A 20,739-nucleotide genomic window follows, 5' to 3' on the forward strand; every position below is an offset into this window, starting at 1 on the left:
CCACCTCTCGGCCAAATGATAGATTGGCTTATAAAATAAACAATAACACCCATGAGTAATGTGCTCCCTTAAACAATTAACTGTATAAAACCAAATAGTCAACATATACCCAAAAGCAAAGATGAAAAGGCAAGGAGGGGAAGGATCAATGGAAACAGAACAAACAGAATGGAAATAATGAGAATGTGGACACATTGTGAAAATTATAACCAATGGCACAATTTGTATAAAAATTGTTAAAGGAGAACCTAATTTGCTGTGTAGACTTTAAACTAAACCAAACCAAAGCCAGTGCCATCGAGTCGATTCCAACTCATAGCGACCCTATAGGCCAGAGTAGAACTGTCCCAAAGAGTTTCCAAGGGGCGCCTGGCAGATTTGAACTGCCAACCTTTTGGTTAGCAGCTGTAGCACTTAACCACTACACCACCAGGGTTTCCAGACTTTCAACTAAAACACGATAAAATATTATTTTTAAAAATTCAGGAAGAGGAGCTGGTTTCAAGCAGGAAGATTACAGAATCTGGTTTAGAAATACAAATATATATATATATATACAGATGTATTTATATTATGACTGTAATATATAATGGATTTATATACCCACGATATTATAAACTGGATATGTTGTTGTTGTTAGGTGCGTTTGATTGAGACTCATAGCAACCCAAAGTGACAGAGCAGAACTGCTCCATAGGGTTTTTTTGGCTATAATCTTTATGGAAGCAGATCGCCAGGTCTTTCTCCCAAGGAGCTGCTGGGTGGGTTCAAACCACCAACCTTTCAGTTAGCAGCCAAGCACTTAGCCGTTTATGCCACTAGGGCTCCTTATAAAATGGACATACATCTGCTTTATTAAGATATAATTCACATACTATATACAAAACGCTCATTTAAAGTATACAATTCAATGGCGTTTAGTATGTGCAATGATCACCATAATCAATTTTAGAACATTTTCATCACCCCAAAAAGAAACCCCATACCCATTAGCAGTCACTCCCCATTTTCCCTGTGGTAGGCGGAATAATGCCCTTTTTAAGATGTCTAGTCCTAATCCCCAGAATCTGTGACTGTTAAGTTAAATGACAAAGAGGAATTGAGGTTGCAGAAAAAACAAATATTGCTAATAGTGGATCTGAAAATGGAGATTGTCCTGGATTATCCAGGTGTGCCCAATATAATCATAAACCAGTTACCACTGAGCCGATTCTGACCCTTGGCAACCCCATGTATTGCACAGTAGAGCTGCACTCCATAGGATTTTCATGGTTATGACCTTTCTGGAAGCAGATTGCCAGGGCTTTCTTCCAAGGTGCCTCTGGGTGCCCAAACTTGCAGTTAGTAGCTGAGCGCTTAACTGCCTCATTCAGGGCTTTCCCAGTATAATCATAAGGGTCCTTAAAAGTGGAAGAGGGAAGTGGAAGAGAGAATCAGAGAGACAGCAGTGAAAGAACAACTTGGTCCAACATTGCTGGGCTTTGAAGATGTAGGAAGGGGACCATGGGTCAGGGAAAGAGGATGGCCTCTTGAACCTGGAAAAGGCAAGGGAAAAGATACCCCTTAAAGCCTTAGGAAGGAACACAGTCCTACCAACACCTTGATTTTAGCCCAGTGAGACCTATTTTGGACTTCTGATCTCCAGAATTATAGTAAATTTGTGTTTTAAGCTACTTGTGGTAATTTGTTGCAGCAGCAGTAGAAAATATCCCCCCACGTCCCCACTCCCACAATCCTACGCAACCACTAGCCTACTTTCAGTCTCTATAAATTTGCCTATTCTGGAAATCCAGTATAAATGGAATCATACAATTTGTGATAAATATCATACAATATTATACAATATCAAATACTGAGTGTTTGGTGCCTGTCCAGCATCTAAATGTATGTGTCCTAGTCATCCTTCAAATCTCAACTTAAAGGTCATTTAGTCACAGAAGTCTCCCCCACCTCTATGGGCCAGGTCCAAAACCAAAAACCAACCCAGTGCCGTCGAGTCGATTCCCACTTATAGCGAACCTATAGGACAGAATAGAACTGCCCCATAGAGTTTCCAAGGAGCGCCTGGCGGATTCGAACTGCCGACCCGGGCCAGGTAAAGCCCCCTTATTAGACACTCCTCCCCACCTCTACCCCCAACAAAAGCATGTGGCCCAGACAGCTTTACAGGTGGATTTTTTCCCCCAAGCTTCCAAAGAACAGATAACTGCTAGGCTGATTAAACTGTTCTGGAGCACAGATAAAGAAGAGCCTCCAAGCTATTTTTAGTAATCTGGTATAATCCAGTTCCCAGATCTTGAGAAAAATGGAAAATACAGAGCAATCACACTTATGAATACATATGTCACTATACTAAGCATATTAAATATAATCCAGCAGGGTTTAAAGAAATTTAAAACACCATATCCAACTAAAATTCTAAGAGCATAATGATGGCTTGATATTAAGAAAAACATTAATATGATTACTCATATGCTGTTATTTTGTTGTTAGCTGCTGTCAAGTTGGCCCTTGACTTATGATGACCCCATGCACAAGGGAACGGAACACTGCCTGATCCTGCGCCATCCCCATAATCGGTTACAGATTGGACCATTGTGATCTGGAGGGTTTTCACTGGCTGATTTTTAGAAGTAGATCTCTAGGCCTTTCTTCCTAGTCTGGAAGCTCCGCTGAAACCTGTTCAGCATCTTAGCAACATGCAAGCCTCCACTGGTGGATGGGTGGTGGCTGCATGTGAGGCGCATTCACCAGAAACCAAACCTCAGTCTCCTGCGTGGAGGGCAAGAATTCTAACACTGAACCACCACTGCCCCCAATTAATTACCTAAATAGGTGAAAAAAGAAATATCATCTTGAAAGAGCTAAAGAGATATAACATGAAGCATTCATTCCCATTAGAAACCAAATAGGAAATAAAAACTTTTAAAAGTCTTTTCTATTTAATACATTCATCTTTATTACGTAAATGAACCAAAGATGGACTCTGTATATTGACCCTATGTTGTTCATTTCTTCACAGAAGGCTGGGACCTATTAGTTCAAAAGCCCGTCAGTGCCAAGCTCCAATTTTTACACATCCAATTGCTTTTAAAATAGCCCACATTAGCACATTTTTAGCCATTTAGAGTCTGCCTGCTTTCCATACCCCATGAAACTACACTCAACACCTGCTAGCCAACCAAACCAAAAAACCAAACCTGCTGCCATTGAGTCGATTCCGAGTCTTAGCAACCCCATAGGACGGAGTAGAACTGCCCCCATAGAGTTTCCAAGGAGTGCCTGGTGTATTCAAACTGCTGACCTTTTGGTTAGCAGCCGTAGCACTTAACTACTACGCCACTAGGGTTTCCCTGCTAGCCATAAAAAAAACATGGGTAAGATAAATCCCAGGGCCATAAAAGGCCCCAAGCTGCTACTGCTGCCCTTTGGAGCTCTCTTGACCCACAGCTCTCCATGGTGCTGCTGACTGGTATCACCTAGACACCTAAGACTGCTCTTCAGTCCCTCTCTCCCCAAGAAGTTCCCTTGCTCTTCTCCCCTTCTGAGTGGTGCCCCTCCTACTCCCCACATGTTGCCTTTGAAAGGCCCTATGCAGTGAGGGACTTCCCTCACACACAAACCTGTCCAAGTACTGCCCCTCGCTTTGGGCTCATCATGCACTACCACCACCTCATGGTCATCTTTTTCTTGATTGCCCCTGAAATGTCCCTCGAACTCACTGGGTTCTTCTCTACAGAATAGTCACTGATATTTAGTTTTATAACAACTTGAAATTTCCATTACAGAACTTAAATTGTAACTTCCACCTACTTGGGATACCTGCACATTGACTTGGCTTCATTGGGTGTCAATGGCTTTCCCACAATACTTAAGGGTTTAACCGTGTGAACCATCAAAATCATTGCTACATCCTTTCTGACACATCACACATATGAAAGGTTTCTTTATAGAATGGACTCAATGATGCCAAATCAGGTTTATGTTACCTCTGAAAGCTCTGAAACATTTGAGACATTAAAATGCCTCCGAAAATCCAAATCAAAACTACTTAAGCAAAAAAAGAAAATTTACTGATTCATGTTATTGAAAAATCCAGAGGTAGTGTTTAGTTCTTTCCATCTCAGTCTGTCATCTGCAGGATTGGCTTCATTCCCATCCTTCATGTGGATCAAGCCTAACATCCAAGTCTAGCAGAAAGGCATGTTACTTCCTGGTAGGGTTTATATGGTCCTAGGATCCATCTTGAGAATAGACTTGAAGGCAACAGGTTTGGGTTTTTTGTTTTTTTGGTGGTGCAGTGGTTAAGCACTTAGCTGCTAACCGAAAGGTCAGCAGTTTGAACCCACCAACTGCTCCGCAGGAGAAAGACATAGCAGTCTGCTTCCATAAAGATTTACAGCCTTGGAAACCATCTGGGGCAGATCTACTCTATCCTATAGGGTTGCTATGAGTCACAATCAACTCGATGGCAATGGGTTTGGTTTTGGTAGGATCCATTTTGGCTGGACAAGCTTAGGTCACCATCATTGTGGCTAGGCAGAGGGAACAGTGTAGATGGACCAGTCTAGGCCGTATGTCCCACCATGCAGTGGGGAATAGAGCCCCACCTAAACTGACATGAACTGTTAAATTTGGGCAGGGTGGCTTCCCAAAAGAGAAGGGCGATGTGGTACGCACATACAAGGGACTGCTTCTCAGCCAGTAGGAGAAATTAAGATTTGATATACATGCTACAATATGGACAGAGCTGAAAGACATGCTGAGTGAAATAAGTCGATTCCAAGTGGACAAAGACTGTATGACCTCACTTATATAAAAAGACAAGAAAAGGCAATTGTATAGACAACAAAGTTTATTAGTGGTTACCAGGGGCAGGAGGAAGGGGAAAAGGGGACTAATGGTCTAAAGGTGATGGAAATATCATACTGATTAAGGGTAGAGTTGCACAGCTGGTTATTCTAATTGCTGTCAATAAGTTGTACACCTGTAAAAAGTTGAATTCGCAAAACTTGTGTGATAGATATATTAAAAAAAAACAGAGTAGGGCAGTATTACCATGAAAAAGGAGTAAAAAATGCTGGGAGGTCAAACGAACCAAGGTCCAACACAGGCTTCTCTCCAGGGTACACATGCTCATGATGACACAGCTGGGAGGAAGTCCTAAAGGTTTCCCCACACTTGCTACATTCATAGGGTTTCTCTCCACTGTGGATTCTCTGATGCCGACTTAATGTTGATTTAACAGTGAAAGCTTTTCCACACTCATTACACTTATAGGGTTTCTCCCCCGTGTGGATTCGCTGATGTCTAACCAACTCAGAACTACTGGGGAAGCCATTTCCACACTCTTTACAGTGATAGGGTCTGTCCCCACTGTGGATTCTCTGATGCCTGATCAGACTTGCACTATTATTAAAGGCTCTCCCGCACTCCTCACACTGATAAGGTTTCTCTCCGGTGTGGATTCTCTGATGACGAATTAATGAAGAACTCTCATTAAAGGATTTCCCACATTCTTCACACGGATAGGGTTTCTCCCCAGTGTGGACTCTCTGGTGTCTAACATAGTAAGAAAAAGAGCTGAAGCATCTCCCGCACTCGTCACATCTGAAGGGTTTCCCTGCACAGTGGATTCTCCCAAACTTTCCTCTAATACTTTTCACTGTGGGGATTTCCTGATGCCTCTCCACTTCACATGTTTCCGGAAGGTCAGTTCCCTGAGGAACACTCTTCTGCAGCCCACATGATATCATGTCTTTCTCTCCAGAGATTCCCTGTGTTGATGTGGACTCATTGTCAATGTTGATTTCAGCGTCTGACATGAGAAAGAGAAACCACAAACGTCACCTGAGAATTACACTAGAAACAATAGAGCATTGGGCTTTAGAGATTACTTTTCCAATCTCCATGGTAGCCTGCCAGAAATAGGAAGCTATTGAAATCAAAGTGCCAAATATCACAGAGGCAGAAAGTGGTAGAGGTGGAACAGGAAACTAGATTTTGAACCCCAGGTCACTCTACTTTCAACACAGATGATTACTTCCTATGTATGCCTAATATATACCTAGTAACTTGTGACTTCTTAGTACTTAAGTGCTTGAAAATGCTTTCGGAAGAAGGGACACAGGATCTAAGAACAAGAGGAAACACTGGCACTGGCAAAAATAAAAGTTATCAGGAGGTAAGAGCAATGAACATGCTGTTCTTTTGTTTGTCTGTTTAGATTCCACATCCTACAGATTTTCCAAAAGACTTGAGACACTAAGCATTGAAGGCACTGGGTTGTGGGAGAGCAGAGAGGAAGTGCTGAAACAACTCTATTCTGGGGCAATTTCAGCTACATGAGACCTTTATATAGAGCAGGGTTGCTCAACCTCAGCACCACTGACATTTGGGGCCAGATAAGTCTTAGCTGTAGACAAGTGTCCTGCGTATTGTAGGATGTTTAGTAGCATCCCTGCTGAAGCAGCATTACTCCCCGGCCCAGTTTTAAACAACCAAAAATGTCTCCAGACATTGCCAAATGTGCCTAGGGGGCAAAATCACCCTTGGTTGAGAACTACTGACATAGAAGACTCCCATATATACAGGGTGGCCATAAAATCTGGAAACCCAGATAAAAATATATTTTTTAAATAGACTGAAGGTGTCCTTGACACCATTACGTATATTTGCCTGTTTCCAGACTTTCTGACAGCTTGTCCAATTCCAGGCCTAACCTCATCCCCATGTTACAGACCTGCATTCTCAACAGCCTGCTAAACCCAGATAGGTGTGTCCCAAAGAACCCTCAAACTTCATGTGATAAATCTATTGTGTCATCTTCATCATAAAAGCTATTCTTATACCATGACTTCCTTATGTTATCTGACTCGTTTCCACTGCTAAGCTTTGTCAGTGCTACCACACACTCCTCACGATCCTTTCCGTCCCTATGTTACCCTGTCATTACCCTAGTGGAGGCCTCAAAGTTACTAACTGCAGTATAACAACAATGTAATAAGTTTTACAATAGAGGGTCCCAGACAGAATGGGAGAAAAATGTAGAACAAAATTCAACTTCACAAAAAAAGGCCAGCCTTACTGGTCTGACAGAGAATGAAGGAATTCCCGAGACTATGGCCCCCAGACACCCTGCTCAGTCAGAACTGAAGCCAATCTAAAAGTCCACCTTTCAGCCAAAGATTAGACAGGCCTCTAAAACAACAACACACGTAAGGATCTTGGTCCTTAGTTCAATCAAGTATATGAGACCAAATGGACAATACCTGCCCAAAAGCAAAGAGGAGAATGCAGGAAGGGACAGGAAAACTAGATGAATGGACACAGGGAGCCTGGAATATAAAGGGAAAGAGGGAGAGTGCTGACACATGGCAGGAATTGCAACCAATGTCGCAAAACAATTTATGTATAAATTTTTGAAGGAGAAACTAATTTGTTCTGTAAACTTTCATCTAAAGCACAAAAAAATTAAAAAATATATATATATAAAACAGGTTTTTATGCTTTCATTTCCCCCTCAGTCCAATCAAGCCATATATTTTGTCAAATTAATATTTGTAAAACGCAGCAATTATGGGCCTCTGTCACTAGTGGCAAAGTCACTATGGTAAGGGTCATTGCTCCTGCCCCAAGTCTGTTTGCCTGTTTTCTCATTTCCTGTTCCCTGCAGTGAGTTCACTAGGACAGAGCTCTTTAGGTCTGCCATATGCTCTGTGATCTCTGTGATCTAGACTTTCCACACAAGGCTGGTTGAGTAAGATGCACCGAAGATGTTTATCCACGGTTGGCTAAGTAAGGCGGCTTATGAGTATGCTCTGTAGTAGCGCAGGGCTGCCCAGGAGAAATAAAATGTGAGCCATAAATGCAAACCACACATGCAATTTACAATATTCCGGTAGCCACATTTAGAAAAAGTAAACAGAAAATGGTGAAATAAGTTTTAATAATATATTTTATTTTACTTAGTATATCCAAAATATCATCATTTCAAAATGTAATCAGTATAAGAAGTATTGGGATAATCCACATTTTTTGATACTAATCATTCAAAATCCAGTATGTGATTTATTCTTACAGTACAACTCAATTTGAATTAGCCCCACTTCATGTGCTCCACATTAAAAGGGACATTAATAACAGAAATAGAGAAAATTAAGAAAATATAATCCTGCTTGGCTTCTAGTCTTAAGCTTCTCACTCTTGCACAGCTTACTAAAAAAGACAGAAGAAAGCTTGCCAGTGCCCTCCAGAGATACCCATTTTTCAACATGCTCTCCAGGGGATTCTCCTACTAAATCCTTCATGATTTATTGGATCATCTATTCCCTTTCTCAGGGAAGACTAGCTTCCTTTTTTGTCCCCATCTGAAATCACTGTAATCTACTAAATCGGAAACTTCTCCACTGAACTCACTCCAATCCCTCCTTCTGCTGTGCTCCCACAGCCCACTGCTTATATACCAGCAATAGCACTTAACACGTTCTCTTTTGTAACTCTTCACACCTGTCTCCATAACCAGAATCCTCCAGGCTGTCTTCTCTTTTTTTATTATTATGGTGAAAATATACACAACATAGGCCAATTCAAAAATTTCTACATGCATAATTCAGTGACATTGATTACATTTTTCAAGTTGTGCAACTACTCTTGCTACCCTTCTCCAAGTTTCTCTATCATCATTAACATAAACTCACTGCTCCCTAAGCAAAAACTCCCTCTTTCCCCCTCCCTATCCCTGGCAACCACTAATAATCTTTGGTTTCTACATATCTGCTTATTTAAGTAAGATCATACAGTATTTGTTCTTTTGCAACTGACTTACTTTGCTCAGCATGCTTCCAAGGTTCATCCATGTTGTGGCATGCGTCAGGACTTCATTTCTCTGTATGGCTGAGTAATATTTCATTGTGTGTATATACCACATTTTGTTTATCCATTTACCTGTTGATGGACACTTTGGTTGATTCCCCCTTTTGGCTATTATGAAAAGTGCTGCAATGAACATTGGTGTGCAGACTTCTTTCCAGAGCTTCTTAAACAAAGCTTGGCACATGCAAACACTCAAAAACTGTTCCTATCCAAGGATGGAGGGACACTAAGGCCATATTAAAACTCAGAAAGAGCAATGGATTCACAAACTGTACGGAGGAGGTATTAGGTGATAATATGTTGGTAAGAGTTAAGATTTGTGGGAAAGGTTTCAAATTCTACCCATGAGCAGAAAACATCTATTTTATTCAAATCTTGCCCAGCATGAATCATTTTCAAATACACTGCTCTGGAAAGCTCTACAGTTGCAGGTTCTGAGCCTATTTTGCTTACCTTTACAGATGTCTCTGGTCTGCTCTGCAGGTAGATCATCCTGTGTCTCCAGGCCCCAAGGGAAATCCCCTCCCTCCAGAAGTGAGATCAGAGAAGGCTTGGGAACTGGGTATCCTGAAAAGGGAGAAGAAAAGGCATCTTTCAGCCCTGTGCTTGCAGTGTCAAAAGAAGGAAAACCCAAATGTCTCAGGACTCAACACTGGGGACAGCCAAAGAGATTTAGATCAAGAGGAAACTGAATATTTGTGACTTCCACTCAAGAGTAGGAAAGTCAGTGAAATCCTGCAAAGCATCTGCAAACCCAGGGAAGGGGTCACACCCTTCTCTAGACAATGAGGAGGGTAGCAACAAGCTGAGAACTTGTCTTTGGCACTAGAAACACATGCAGAGCCTCTTAGAGAATGGGCCGTGCTCTTACCAGGAACACCAGTTCCCTACATTGGGACCAAACTAACCTGACACCTCTCCCTACTCAGCAGCCTCTGAGGCTGGTCATTTAGTCTCAGCCCTGGAGCCACCATTCAGTGGAGGATAACCACACCACACCCCAGCCTGTAAGAAGAAAAGAAGGAAGGAACCAGAAAGCACAGATTTGAGTCCTAAAAAGAAAGTGCCTTACCCAGGAAAGTCAAGTTCCCATAATTCTCCAGCATCACATTTCTGTACAGAGCCCTCTGTGTGGGAGAAAGGCCAGCCCACTCTGTCCGAGAGAAGTGCACAGCCACGTCTTCAAAGGTCACCACCTCCTAAAACAACAGATTCCTGCTGTCCCAGAGCCAATTCTCTGGCTCAGGGCCAGAGTGTGGGGCAGAGGGGATAGTATGAGGGCTTGGGATAGGGTCCTGTGAGGAGTAGGACATGAAGAAAGGGTGAAAGGATGTGGACATGAGTACTAGACAAATGACTACATCTACAATCAAAAAATCTGAAACTCCTGTCACTATCAGAGAAGCTTCTATATGCACAGAAGATTTACTGTTACAAAGGGCAGGAAAACATCATAGAAAAGTGGAACAGAGAAAGTTTTTCAGGAATTCACCTTCTTGAAGCAAGCCTCTTCATTTCTGCATATGCCCTTCTAGCCTTTCAGATCTTCCACTTAGAAGCAGTTGGCCCCCAACTGCCCTTCTCACTGGTGCCATCTCAGGACCTGCCTGCTGACCGGAGGCCCAGCCCATCCATCCTGCTCCCGACACTGACCCCGAGCCCTGGGGTGTTCCCACACCTGCCGTTCTACTCAATCTTCATTCCCACCTACTAAGAACAGAGGTATAGTTTGTACAAATAGACCTCGGTCTCCTGTAACAACCCTCATCAGATGTTTGAACCCTCTTAGGCCACCTACCCACTCCAAAACAGTAGGCCTATGCTGCCTCTGCTCAAGTACCTCCAGCAGCACTCACTCACAAGAAAGATATTTATGTGCTCTTCTTTGACCAATGCTTTCCCTCTTTGATCCTGAACCCCCAACTTCTGCCCCCTTTTCAGAGAACAAGTAGTATAAGCCCCTATTTTTTTTTTTCCTTGCCATGGAATTTAAAAATATATATATTTTATTGTGTTTAGGTGAAAATTTGGAAACTCTCGTGGCGTAGTGGTTAAGTGCTACGGCTGCTAGCCAAAGGGTTGGCAGTTCGAATCCACCAGGTGCTCCTTGGAAACTCTATGGGGCCGTTCTACCGTCCTACAGGGTCGCTATGAGTCGGAATCGACTCGATGGCACTGGCTATGGTTTTTGGGTTTAGGTGAAAATTTACACTGCAAATTAGGTTCCCATTTAACAATTTTTATAGAAAATGTTCCGTGACATAAGTTTCAGTTTTCGCAATCTGTCAGCATTTTCATTCCGTTTGTTTTCATTGATATAGCATCCTTCCCCCTCCTCGCTGTCTCATTTTTGTTTTTGGATAAATGTTAACCATTTGGTCTCATATAGTTGCTGGGTTTGTTTTTAGTTGATTGTTTAAGGCAGCACATTACTCATAGGTGGTACTGTTTATTTTATAAGCCAATCTATTATTTGGCTGAACGGCGACCTCCAGAGATAGACGCAGTTCCAAGTTCAAAGGGTACCTTAGGGCGATAGTCCCAGGAGTTCCTCTAGTCTTTATTGGTCCAGTAGGTCTGGCCTTTTTTTAGGAATTTGAATTTTACTCTACATTTTTGTCCCATTCTCTCTGGGACCTTCGTTGTGTCCCCGGTCAGGACGGTCGGTACTGATAGCCAGGCACCATCTAGTTCTTCTGGTCTCTGGTTAGAAGAAGCTGTGTGATTCGTGTGGCCTATTAGTCCTATGGACTGGTTTCTTCTTTGAGTCTTTGGTTTCCTTCATTGTCTTTTGCTCCAAACAAGTACAGCCCAATACTTGTATCTTAGATCATGACTTACAAGATTTTAAGACCCCAGACACTACTCACCAAACCAGGATGTAGAACATTATCTTTATGAACTATGTTATACCAATTGACTAACTTGTCCCACAAGACTATGGTCCTAAGCATTTTAACCCAGTAAACCAATCCCACAAGTTGTTTGGAAATGCCTAGGAAGCCTCCATGACTGTGCCCCCTATGTGCTCTGTTACATATATGGATACGTATGCAACACACACAAACATATATAAATATATACGTGTGTGCATATGTATATATATACACACACACATATATACACACGTCTACACATACGACTATACATGCACGTGCATTTACTCGCATATGCCCTCCCATACACATATATGCATACATATCTATGTAACCATACACATACTTTTTGATTGTTAATACTGTTGTTGCAAAATTGTATATGTTATGGCATTTACCAAAATTATCCCTTTGTCTTGTGTACTTCTTAGCATCTTCATTTACCTTGGTCAAGTTGTGCAGACTTCACCCATCCATGGTATTGCCTTTCCGATCACCAAAAATAACATGTGTCTACTATCTAGAATGTGATTCCTGAAACAAGCTGCATACAAATTGTTGAATGGCAAACTAATATGCTCTCTAAACTTTCACCTAAACAATGAAATGTTCAAAAAAAAGACAAGTGATTCCTCCTCCCTTCCCCTCCCATCCCTGGGAACCATCAAAGAACATCGCTTTCTGTGTATATATGTAGTCTTGACTTTTTATTATAGTGGGACCATACAACAGTTGTTCTTCTGTGATTGACTTACTTCACTCAGCATAATGTCCTCCAGATTTTCCATGTATAAGATGTTTTGCAAACTCCTTGCTTTTCTTTATAGTTGCAAAATAATCCTTTGTATGTAAGTACCACAATTTATCTATTCATCCATTAATGGGCACTTAGATTGTTTCTATTTTTCTGCTATTGTGAATAATGCTGCAGCGGACATAGGTACGCACATGTCTATTCATGTCCCTACTCTTACATCTCTTGGATATATACCTAGGAATAGGACTGCTGGATCATAAGGTATTTTTATTTCTAGCTTTTTGAGGAAGAACCATACCATTTTCCACAGTGGTTGTACCATTTTTACCCCCTATTTCCTATCTTTTGCCTGTTGTTCCTCTGCCTTCACTTCCTCAACCCCCAAGAACCTTATGACCTTGTTCCCTCTATATACTGGATAACCTACATCACCGCCCTGAGTCCCTTATACACACAGATCCCTCTGCTGGGAAGAACTACTGGACCTGGGGACCCTGTGGCTCAGCAGAGATTCTCAGAGTGTAGGAAGATGCACTTCTGATTCCCAGGACACTCTCTCCAGCTGTCTCCATTCACCACTTCATGGACCTTGGGGTCTCTGCCTGCTCAGGTCCTCACCACCAGCTCTCTCTCTCCCTAGCATCCAGTCCCAATGGAAGTAATTAATAGGGGTCTTCCTACTATGTTGGCTCTAAGGCCTGCCAAAATCGTCCCTATCATTGCCCACTTCCTTCAAATCAGATCTAAGGCTGACCTGAGGGATCCACAGCTCACCTGGTGCCGGGTTTTCAGGGTCATAGCTGCTGTCATCCGGGCTCCCTTTCAGAGAAGGGCAGGGGCTGAAGAGGCAAAGAGAACCAAGAGTGAGCCCAGCCTAATGAAAGGCTTTCCTTTGAACCAACAAACCTGCCAATAACAGCAGCAGCAATCATTTACTAAATGCCCCTTTTTAAACAACTCCTGCTCACCCTTCAGACCTCAATTTGAAAGTAATATCTAATATCCAGGAGGATCCAAATTAAATCACATGTGCTGGGCATGTTTTCCCTTTCCTTATACCAAGTATGTCACACTGGAATTACAAATTTATTTACCTCTTCATTCAGTAAGTATTTTTTGATGCATATTGTGACAGGCAATGTGGTTGGCACTAGGGGTTCAAACACTGAAGGAAAAAAATTCTTGCTCTCCTATAACTTGTACTGAAATAACTGTTAAAAAATACATCCAAAGCACAAATAAGTTAAAGTATATAGGGTTTATTTGAGCGGTTATTCTGTATGCATACAGGGAGACGATTATGTTTCTAAAAAACAAATGGCTCAGTGCAGGCTACTTACAATGACATTTTTAAAAAGAGGAGGAAACGGAGTAGGAAATTAACTATCAGCTAATCTAAACATGACTGATTGAAATCAAGCCCTCCTTTCTGAGATTAGCTGACATCAGGCCACATTCGTTTCTGTGGCCTCCATTCACCTGAAATTGCCTAAAGTCAAACTCTTTGCAGAAGATAAACTTCAAACGACCTCATGGCTATACAGTTGTCCTGTCCCAGAGGGAAGCTGCGATTTTATGATTATCTGTCTCTACATTATTTCCATCTGTTCTTGGATGCATTTCACATTGGTCAGTGACCTTTGTGAATGCCCCTATACACTCAGAGGAATCTCAGTTTGGGCCTCAGTTTCTCTCTTTTAACAACTGTGAGGTTACAATTTTGTCAAGTGCTAGGAAAGAGGCATAAAGTGGTCTGAAAAACCTAAAGAGGTAGGCTGTGCCACAGAAACCAGGGTGAGTTGCCCTAGTCGAGGGACATTTAAGTAGAGGAATTAACTAGGTCAAGGGGGAATCTTTGCTGAAAGAACATGTCCTAGAAGTAAAATGGCCAAAGAGGCTGTATCAGAGCTAAGGGGAAGTGTGCTGCCAGACAAGAGTGAAGAAGCTGCAATACACTCGACATGCAAGGCCTTCCGAACGTTACGAAGGTTCGCCTTCAGCCTAAACACAACAGCGCATCATTAAAGTTGTGGTGCGGGAGAGAGTAACGATCGAACTTAACATACGACTTTCTCATTAGGCTGAAAGTGTCTTGGGTCTGTCTGATTCACAGCTGCATCCCTGGAACCTAGAACAACACCGCACTTAGTAGGTGCTCGAAAGGTATCGGACTAAGTGAACGAGAGGTTCTATGGCTGCGTCGGTCACACACGGCCACCTTCACGCGGCGGCCCACATCCACAGACCCCATTTCTCAAGGCGGTCGCAGCGGGGGAGTGAAATTCCAAGTAAGGGCGGGATACCCACCCGCCGCCCGCCCCCACTCTCCTGGGTGCCGCTGCTCGCTCCCCGGGCTCGGCCTCCCAGAAGCGCTGGGAAGCAGTGCACCAGCTCCATCCCAACTTCACCTGAGGTGCAAACACAAGCTTTCCCACCCCGCACTCACCTCCGCCGGCGCTGCGCTCCGGAAGTGCGTCACCACTCATCGCGCCTAATTGGCCCTTCGGTGTCTCCTCTCTAGGAAGCTGGACCGTGTTGCTGGTTCTCCCGCTTTTTGCTGTTTTTTTTTTTTTTTTAACCACCTACGAGGAGGAAGCGGCCACTCCGGGATACTTCTCTCGGTCCTTCCTAATCTGAAGCCTGTGGCAGACCACCGTTCAGCCTTCGGCGGGACTGGGAAAGCAAAAGGCCAACCTGGATTAGCTCTAGCAGTTGGGAATTCTTTCATTTGAACATAGACCCTGGTGGCATAGTGGTTAAGTGCTAAGGTTACTAAACAGAAGGTCGCCGGTTCAAATCCACCAGGCGCTCCTTGGAAACTTTGTGGGGCTGTTCTACCCTGTCCCATAGGGTGGCTATGATTTGGAACCGACTTGAGGCAGTGGGTTTGGTTTCCATTTTTTTGGACTGTACTCAAACTGGTTCTGCTCCCCTCATGTACAGTGAAATCTGACCCCATCCAACGAGGGTTGGATGGGGTCAGATTTCACTGTACATGCATGGATCATGGTAACTGCAGTGCGGATAATGGATTTAAGAGGGCAAAGGCACAGTTAACCAAAAGAACCGTTTGCCATCCAGTCAGTTCCAAATCATGGCGACCCCATATATGCCAGAGTAGACTGATGCTCCATCAAGTTTTTAATGGCTGATTTTTTTTTTTAATTAGATGCCAGGCCTTTAAGGCACATCAGCATTGACTTTGAATTTACAGCCTTTTGGTTAACAGCCAAGAGCTTGAACCCTTTGCACCATCCAGGGACTTAGATAAAAATACATTGTTTTAGCTGCCTTTGAGTCAGCTCTTGACTCATGGCAACCTTGGATTTCCCAGCCACCCTGCATTATCCACATAACCGCCAGTATCTTCGAGTCCATCGTTGAGGCTATGGTACCAATCCATAGTTGGCCCTCTGCTGCACCAAACGTGACGTCTTCCTCCAGTAATTATTCCCTCCTGATGATGTTTCCAAAGCAAGCAAATTGGACAGCGTTCTGTTGTTATCCGTAAGGTTTTCATTGGCTACTTTTCAGATGTAGATTGCCAGACCTTTCTTCCTAGTCTGTGTTAGTCTGGAAGCTCTGCTGAAAACTGTCTACCATGTATTACCCTGCTGGTATGTAAAATGCTAGTGGCATAGCTTCCATCATTGTAGCAACACACAAGCCACCACAGCAGACAAACTACAGATGGTTGGTGAATAAAAATACTGTATTAATAAAATAAGGACTGCAAGAGCACCACCTAATGGAAAATGCTGGGAAGCATAATAATTGGCTTTTCATTTCTTAAGGTCTGGTCAGCCTGTGTTCTTTGGCTTTGCATAACCGAAAGCTCTGAGGTCTCACTTCTGGTGGTCTCTTTCTCACAAATACACACATACTCTTTATCTAAATATATCTACATGTACATATGTGTGTATACTTATTTTGGAGTTGCCTGTTGCTATTTTTTTATTTTCTAATCTTTATTTCAAAAATCACACAGTAGAGAGGGTAGTATAATGAATCCCCTTATACACATCACCAACTTCAACAATGAAGCCCTACTTGTTGTATTTACTACACACACACACACACACACACACATTTTGTTGTTATTGTTTTTGTTTTGCTGGAGTATTTTAAAGTAAACCCCAGATATCATATAATTTCTCCTGTCAGTATGTCCATGTGTATCTCTAACAGGCAGGAGCTTTAAAGGAAACACAACTATATTACCATTAAAAATAATTCTTAATATCCCTTAATACCAAGTCCACGATAAGTTTTCTCTGGTTGCCTCAAAAATATGATTTTTTACCGTTGGTTTATTCTAACATAGAGTCCCAGTTCATGCACTCAGCTGCTTAAAAAGCCCTTAAAAATTCCCAGAAGGTCCTGCCACTAACATCTTCAATAAACTCTGAACTCTTCAACAAATACTTATTCAACAAACATTTACCGGGGGCCTGCTATGTGCCTGGCACTGTTCTGTGGATACAGCAGTGAAAAAAAAAGATTAAAAAAACTTCCCCTTATAGAACTTGCCTTATAATGGAATTAATTTTCCTCACATTATGCTTGCCGGCTTAAAAAGAATGAAATAGAGGTGGGGCCAAGATGGCAGAATAGTCAGATGCTTCCTGTGAATCCTCTTACAACAAAGACCTGAAAAAAAAAAAGTGAAATTATTATATTTATGACAAACTAAGAGCCCTGAACATCAAAGACAAAGTTACAAAACAGACTAAGTGGCAGGGGAGGGAAAGACGGTTCAGAAGCGGAGAGGAGTTGTCAGACATGAATTGCTGGGAACCCTCAGAATGTGGTGAGCTGGTGGAAGCATTCGGCCAGTTTCCTCGGAGAAACAGCAAGTTGCACAGCCTACTCATACCTCCAGAAACAGAGAAGAACAGTGCTCTCGGCAAAAGCTAAGTACTTGTGTATATTTTACCATGCCCCCAGCCCCCAAGCTGGCTTCGGTGGCTGTCGATTTCTCTGGGCCTAAGATAGGTTCTGCTGTGCACCCTGAGCCATTTTCCTGGCCTTGGAGAAGGCACAAATTCACAACTGGGGAAAAGATAATCTGCCAGCTCCACTAACCTTGGGAACTCAGGACAGAAGCGACTCCTGTCCAGGTATAAACTGTCTGTGGACTTTGAATACCTTTCCCCCCTGCATGGACCTGTGTGAGCCTATTTCAGGAGAACAGGTCCTTGTTGGCAGACTGCAGCTGTTTAAACAGTGCGGTGGAGAGGTGGGTGTTTGATGTTTGACACTGCTTTCCCTATTAAACAGGGTCCTCACGTACCCACATCAGGGGCCTAAGGACTGGTGGCTCCACTCAGGTCACCTATCCACCTGCGACAGGGGTCCAAGGATAACTGATAACTCCCAGTCCTTAAAACAAAAAGCATTGGGTACCCACGGTCTGTCTGTAGAAACCACCCACCTGTGTACTCTAGGGAATGAACAGGGATGTGCTTTCCTCACAGACACTCAGGGAGCAGCTGTCAGCCCCCTGCCTTGTTCAGAGTGTGACCCCCTGCTGCAACCAGATACTGGTGCCTAAACCAATCACCCCTGCCCCTCTAAGTCTGTAGGACAGAGCCTGTACCACAGACCTCATGACCAACTACCTGGATACCTGAGCTGAATCCATACAAGAAAAGTGAATAGACTCCTAGGCTCATATGCCTGATAATAGCTCTAGCCATCTGGTGACACGACAGAGCTTCAAAGGCGAAAATAATCAAGCTAGGTCATACAAGCAACCTATTTGGACATATCAAAAAAAAATGAGAAGCTAGAATACAGTAAGAAACATAAAATAAACTTATACATAACTCAGAGACAGCAGTCAATATCAAATCACATAAAGAAGCAAACCATGATCACATCAACAAGCTCTCAAAACAAAGAATCAAGGGATCTCTTGGATGAAGGTGTCTTCCTGGAATGCAGAATAAAAAATATTAATATACAGAACCCTTCAAGACATCAGGAATGAGATCAGCAAGGAGATCAGGCAATACACAGAACAAGCCAAGGAACACACAGATAAAGCAGTTGAAGAAATTAAAAAGGTTATTCAAGAACATAATGAAAAATTTAATAAGCTGCACGAATCCATACAGACACAGCAATCAGAAATTCAGAAGATCAACAATAAAATTACAGAATTAGACAACTCAATACAAAGTCAGAAAAGCAGAATTGAGCAAGCAGAAGGCAGAATTGGTGAGACTGAGGATAAACCACTTGGCACCAATATATTTGAAGAAAAATCAGATAAAAGAGTTTAAAAAAATGTAGAAACCTTAAGAATCACGGGGGACTCTATCAAGAGAAATAACCTACAAGTGACTGGAGTACCAGGATAGGGAGGGAAAACAGAAAATATAGAGACAATTGTTGAAGATTTGTTGGCAGAAAACTTCCCTGACATTGTGAAAGATGAGAAGATACCTATCCAAGATGCTCATTCAACTCCACATAAGGTAGATCTTAAAGTCACCAAGATACATTATACTCAAACTTGACAAACCAAAGATAAAGAGAGAACTTTAAGAGCAGCTAGGGATAAATGAAAAGTCACCTACAAAGGAGAGTCAATAAGAATAAGCTTGGACTACTCAGCAGAAACCATGCAGGCAAGAAGGGAGTGGGATGACTTACATAAAGCACTGAAGGAAAAGAATTGCCAGCCAAGGATCATATATCCAGCAAAACTCTCTCTAAAATATGAAGGCAAAATTAGGACATTTCCAGATAAACAGAAGTTTAGGAAATTTGTACAAAGGAAACCAAAACTACAAGAAATGCTAAAGAGAGTTATCTGATTAGAAAATCAATAATATCAGATATCAACCCAAGACTAGAACACTGGACAGAGCAATCAGATGTCAACCCGGATAGGGAAATCACAAAAATAAATCAAGATTAAAAAAGCTCAAAACAGGGACAAACAGCAATGTCATTATGTAAAAGACGACGACATTAAAACAATAAAGAGGGACTAAGAAATGTAGTCATAGATCTTTCATATGGAGAGAAAGACATGGCAATATACAGAAATAAGAGTTAGGTTTAAACTTAGAAAAATAGGGGTAAATATTAAGGTAACCACAAAGGAGACTAACTATCCCACTCATCAAAATAAAATACAAGAAAAAAACACAGACTCAGCAGAAACAAAATCAACAAAAACAAATAAGACGAAAAGACAATATATGAAGATAAACTACTCAGCACAAAAAATTAAGTGGGAAAAAGAAACTGTCATTAACACAAAAAAAGACATTAAAATTACAGCCCTAAACTCATACCTATCCATAATTATGCTGAATGTAAATAGACTAAATGCACCAGTAAAGAGACAGGGAGTGGCAGAATGGATAAAAAAAAAAAAACAGAATCCATCTATATGCTGCCTACAAGAGACACACCTTAGACTTAAAGACACAAACAAACCAGAACTCAGAGGATAGAAAAAAAACATATCAAGCAAACAACAATCAAAAAAAGAGCAGGAGTGGCAATATTAATTTCTGACAAAATAGATTTTAAAGTTAAATCCACCACAAAGGATAAGGAAGGACACTATATAATGATTAAAGGGACAATATACCAGGAGGATATAACCATATTAAATATTTATGCACCCAATGATAGGGCTCCAACATACATAAAACAAACTCTAACAGCATTGAAAAGTGAGATAGACAGTGCCACAATTATAGTAGGAGACTTTAACACACCACTTTCAGTGAAGGACAGAACATCCAGAAAGAAGCTCGATAAAGACACGGAAGATCTTCATGCCACAATCAACCACCTTGACCTCATAGGCATATATAGAGCACTCTGCCCAACAGCAACCAACTATACTTTCTTTTCTAGTGCACATGGAACATTCTCTAGAATAGACCACATATCAGGTCATAAAGCAAGCCTTAGCAAAATCCAAAACATTGAAATATTACAAAGCATCTTCTATGACCATAAATAAAAATAGAAATCAATAACAGAAAAAGCAGGGAAAAGAAATCAAACACTTGGAAACAGAACAATACCCTGCTCAAAAATGACTGGGTTATACAAGACATCAAGGATGGAATAAAGAAATTCATAGAATCCAATGAGAATGAAAACACTTCATATCAGAACCTTTGGAACCCAGCTAAAGCAGTGCTCAGAGGTCAATTTAAATCAATAAATGCACACATACAAAAGAGGAAAGGGCCAGAA

At 41.9% G+C, this 20,739-nt stretch overlaps 1 protein-coding gene across 2 annotated transcripts; it reads right to left on the reverse strand.

Annotated features, from left to right (window-relative positions):
* Positions 1-4,833: 4,833 nt before the first annotated feature.
* LOC135228364 (zinc finger protein 19-like) lies at positions 4,834-15,052 on the reverse strand. Of its 2 annotated transcripts, XM_064273806.1 has the most exons (5): positions 14,954-15,052; positions 13,282-13,346; positions 9,947-10,073; positions 9,328-9,441; positions 4,834-5,818 (listed from the first exon to the last, which is right to left on the reverse strand). In XM_064273806.1, exons 2-5 carry the CDS (start codon positions 13,315-13,317, stop codon positions 5,055-5,057), a joined length of 1,041 nt encoding a protein of 346 aa, XP_064129876.1. In that variant the 5' UTR covers positions 13,318-13,346; positions 14,954-15,052; the 3' UTR covers positions 4,834-5,054. The 2 variants fall into 2 exon arrangements, with proteins under 2 accessions (XP_064129876.1, XP_064129877.1); XM_064273807.1 differs by lacking the exon at positions 14,954-15,052 and having other exon boundaries at positions 13,282-14,940.
* Positions 15,053-20,739: the final 5,687 nt, after the last annotated feature.

Source organism: Loxodonta africana, chromosome 21 (assembly GCF_030014295.1).
Source record: "Loxodonta africana isolate mLoxAfr1 chromosome 21, mLoxAfr1.hap2, whole genome shotgun sequence".
Classification (NCBI taxonomy): domain Eukaryota; kingdom Metazoa; phylum Chordata; class Mammalia; order Proboscidea; family Elephantidae; genus Loxodonta; species Loxodonta africana.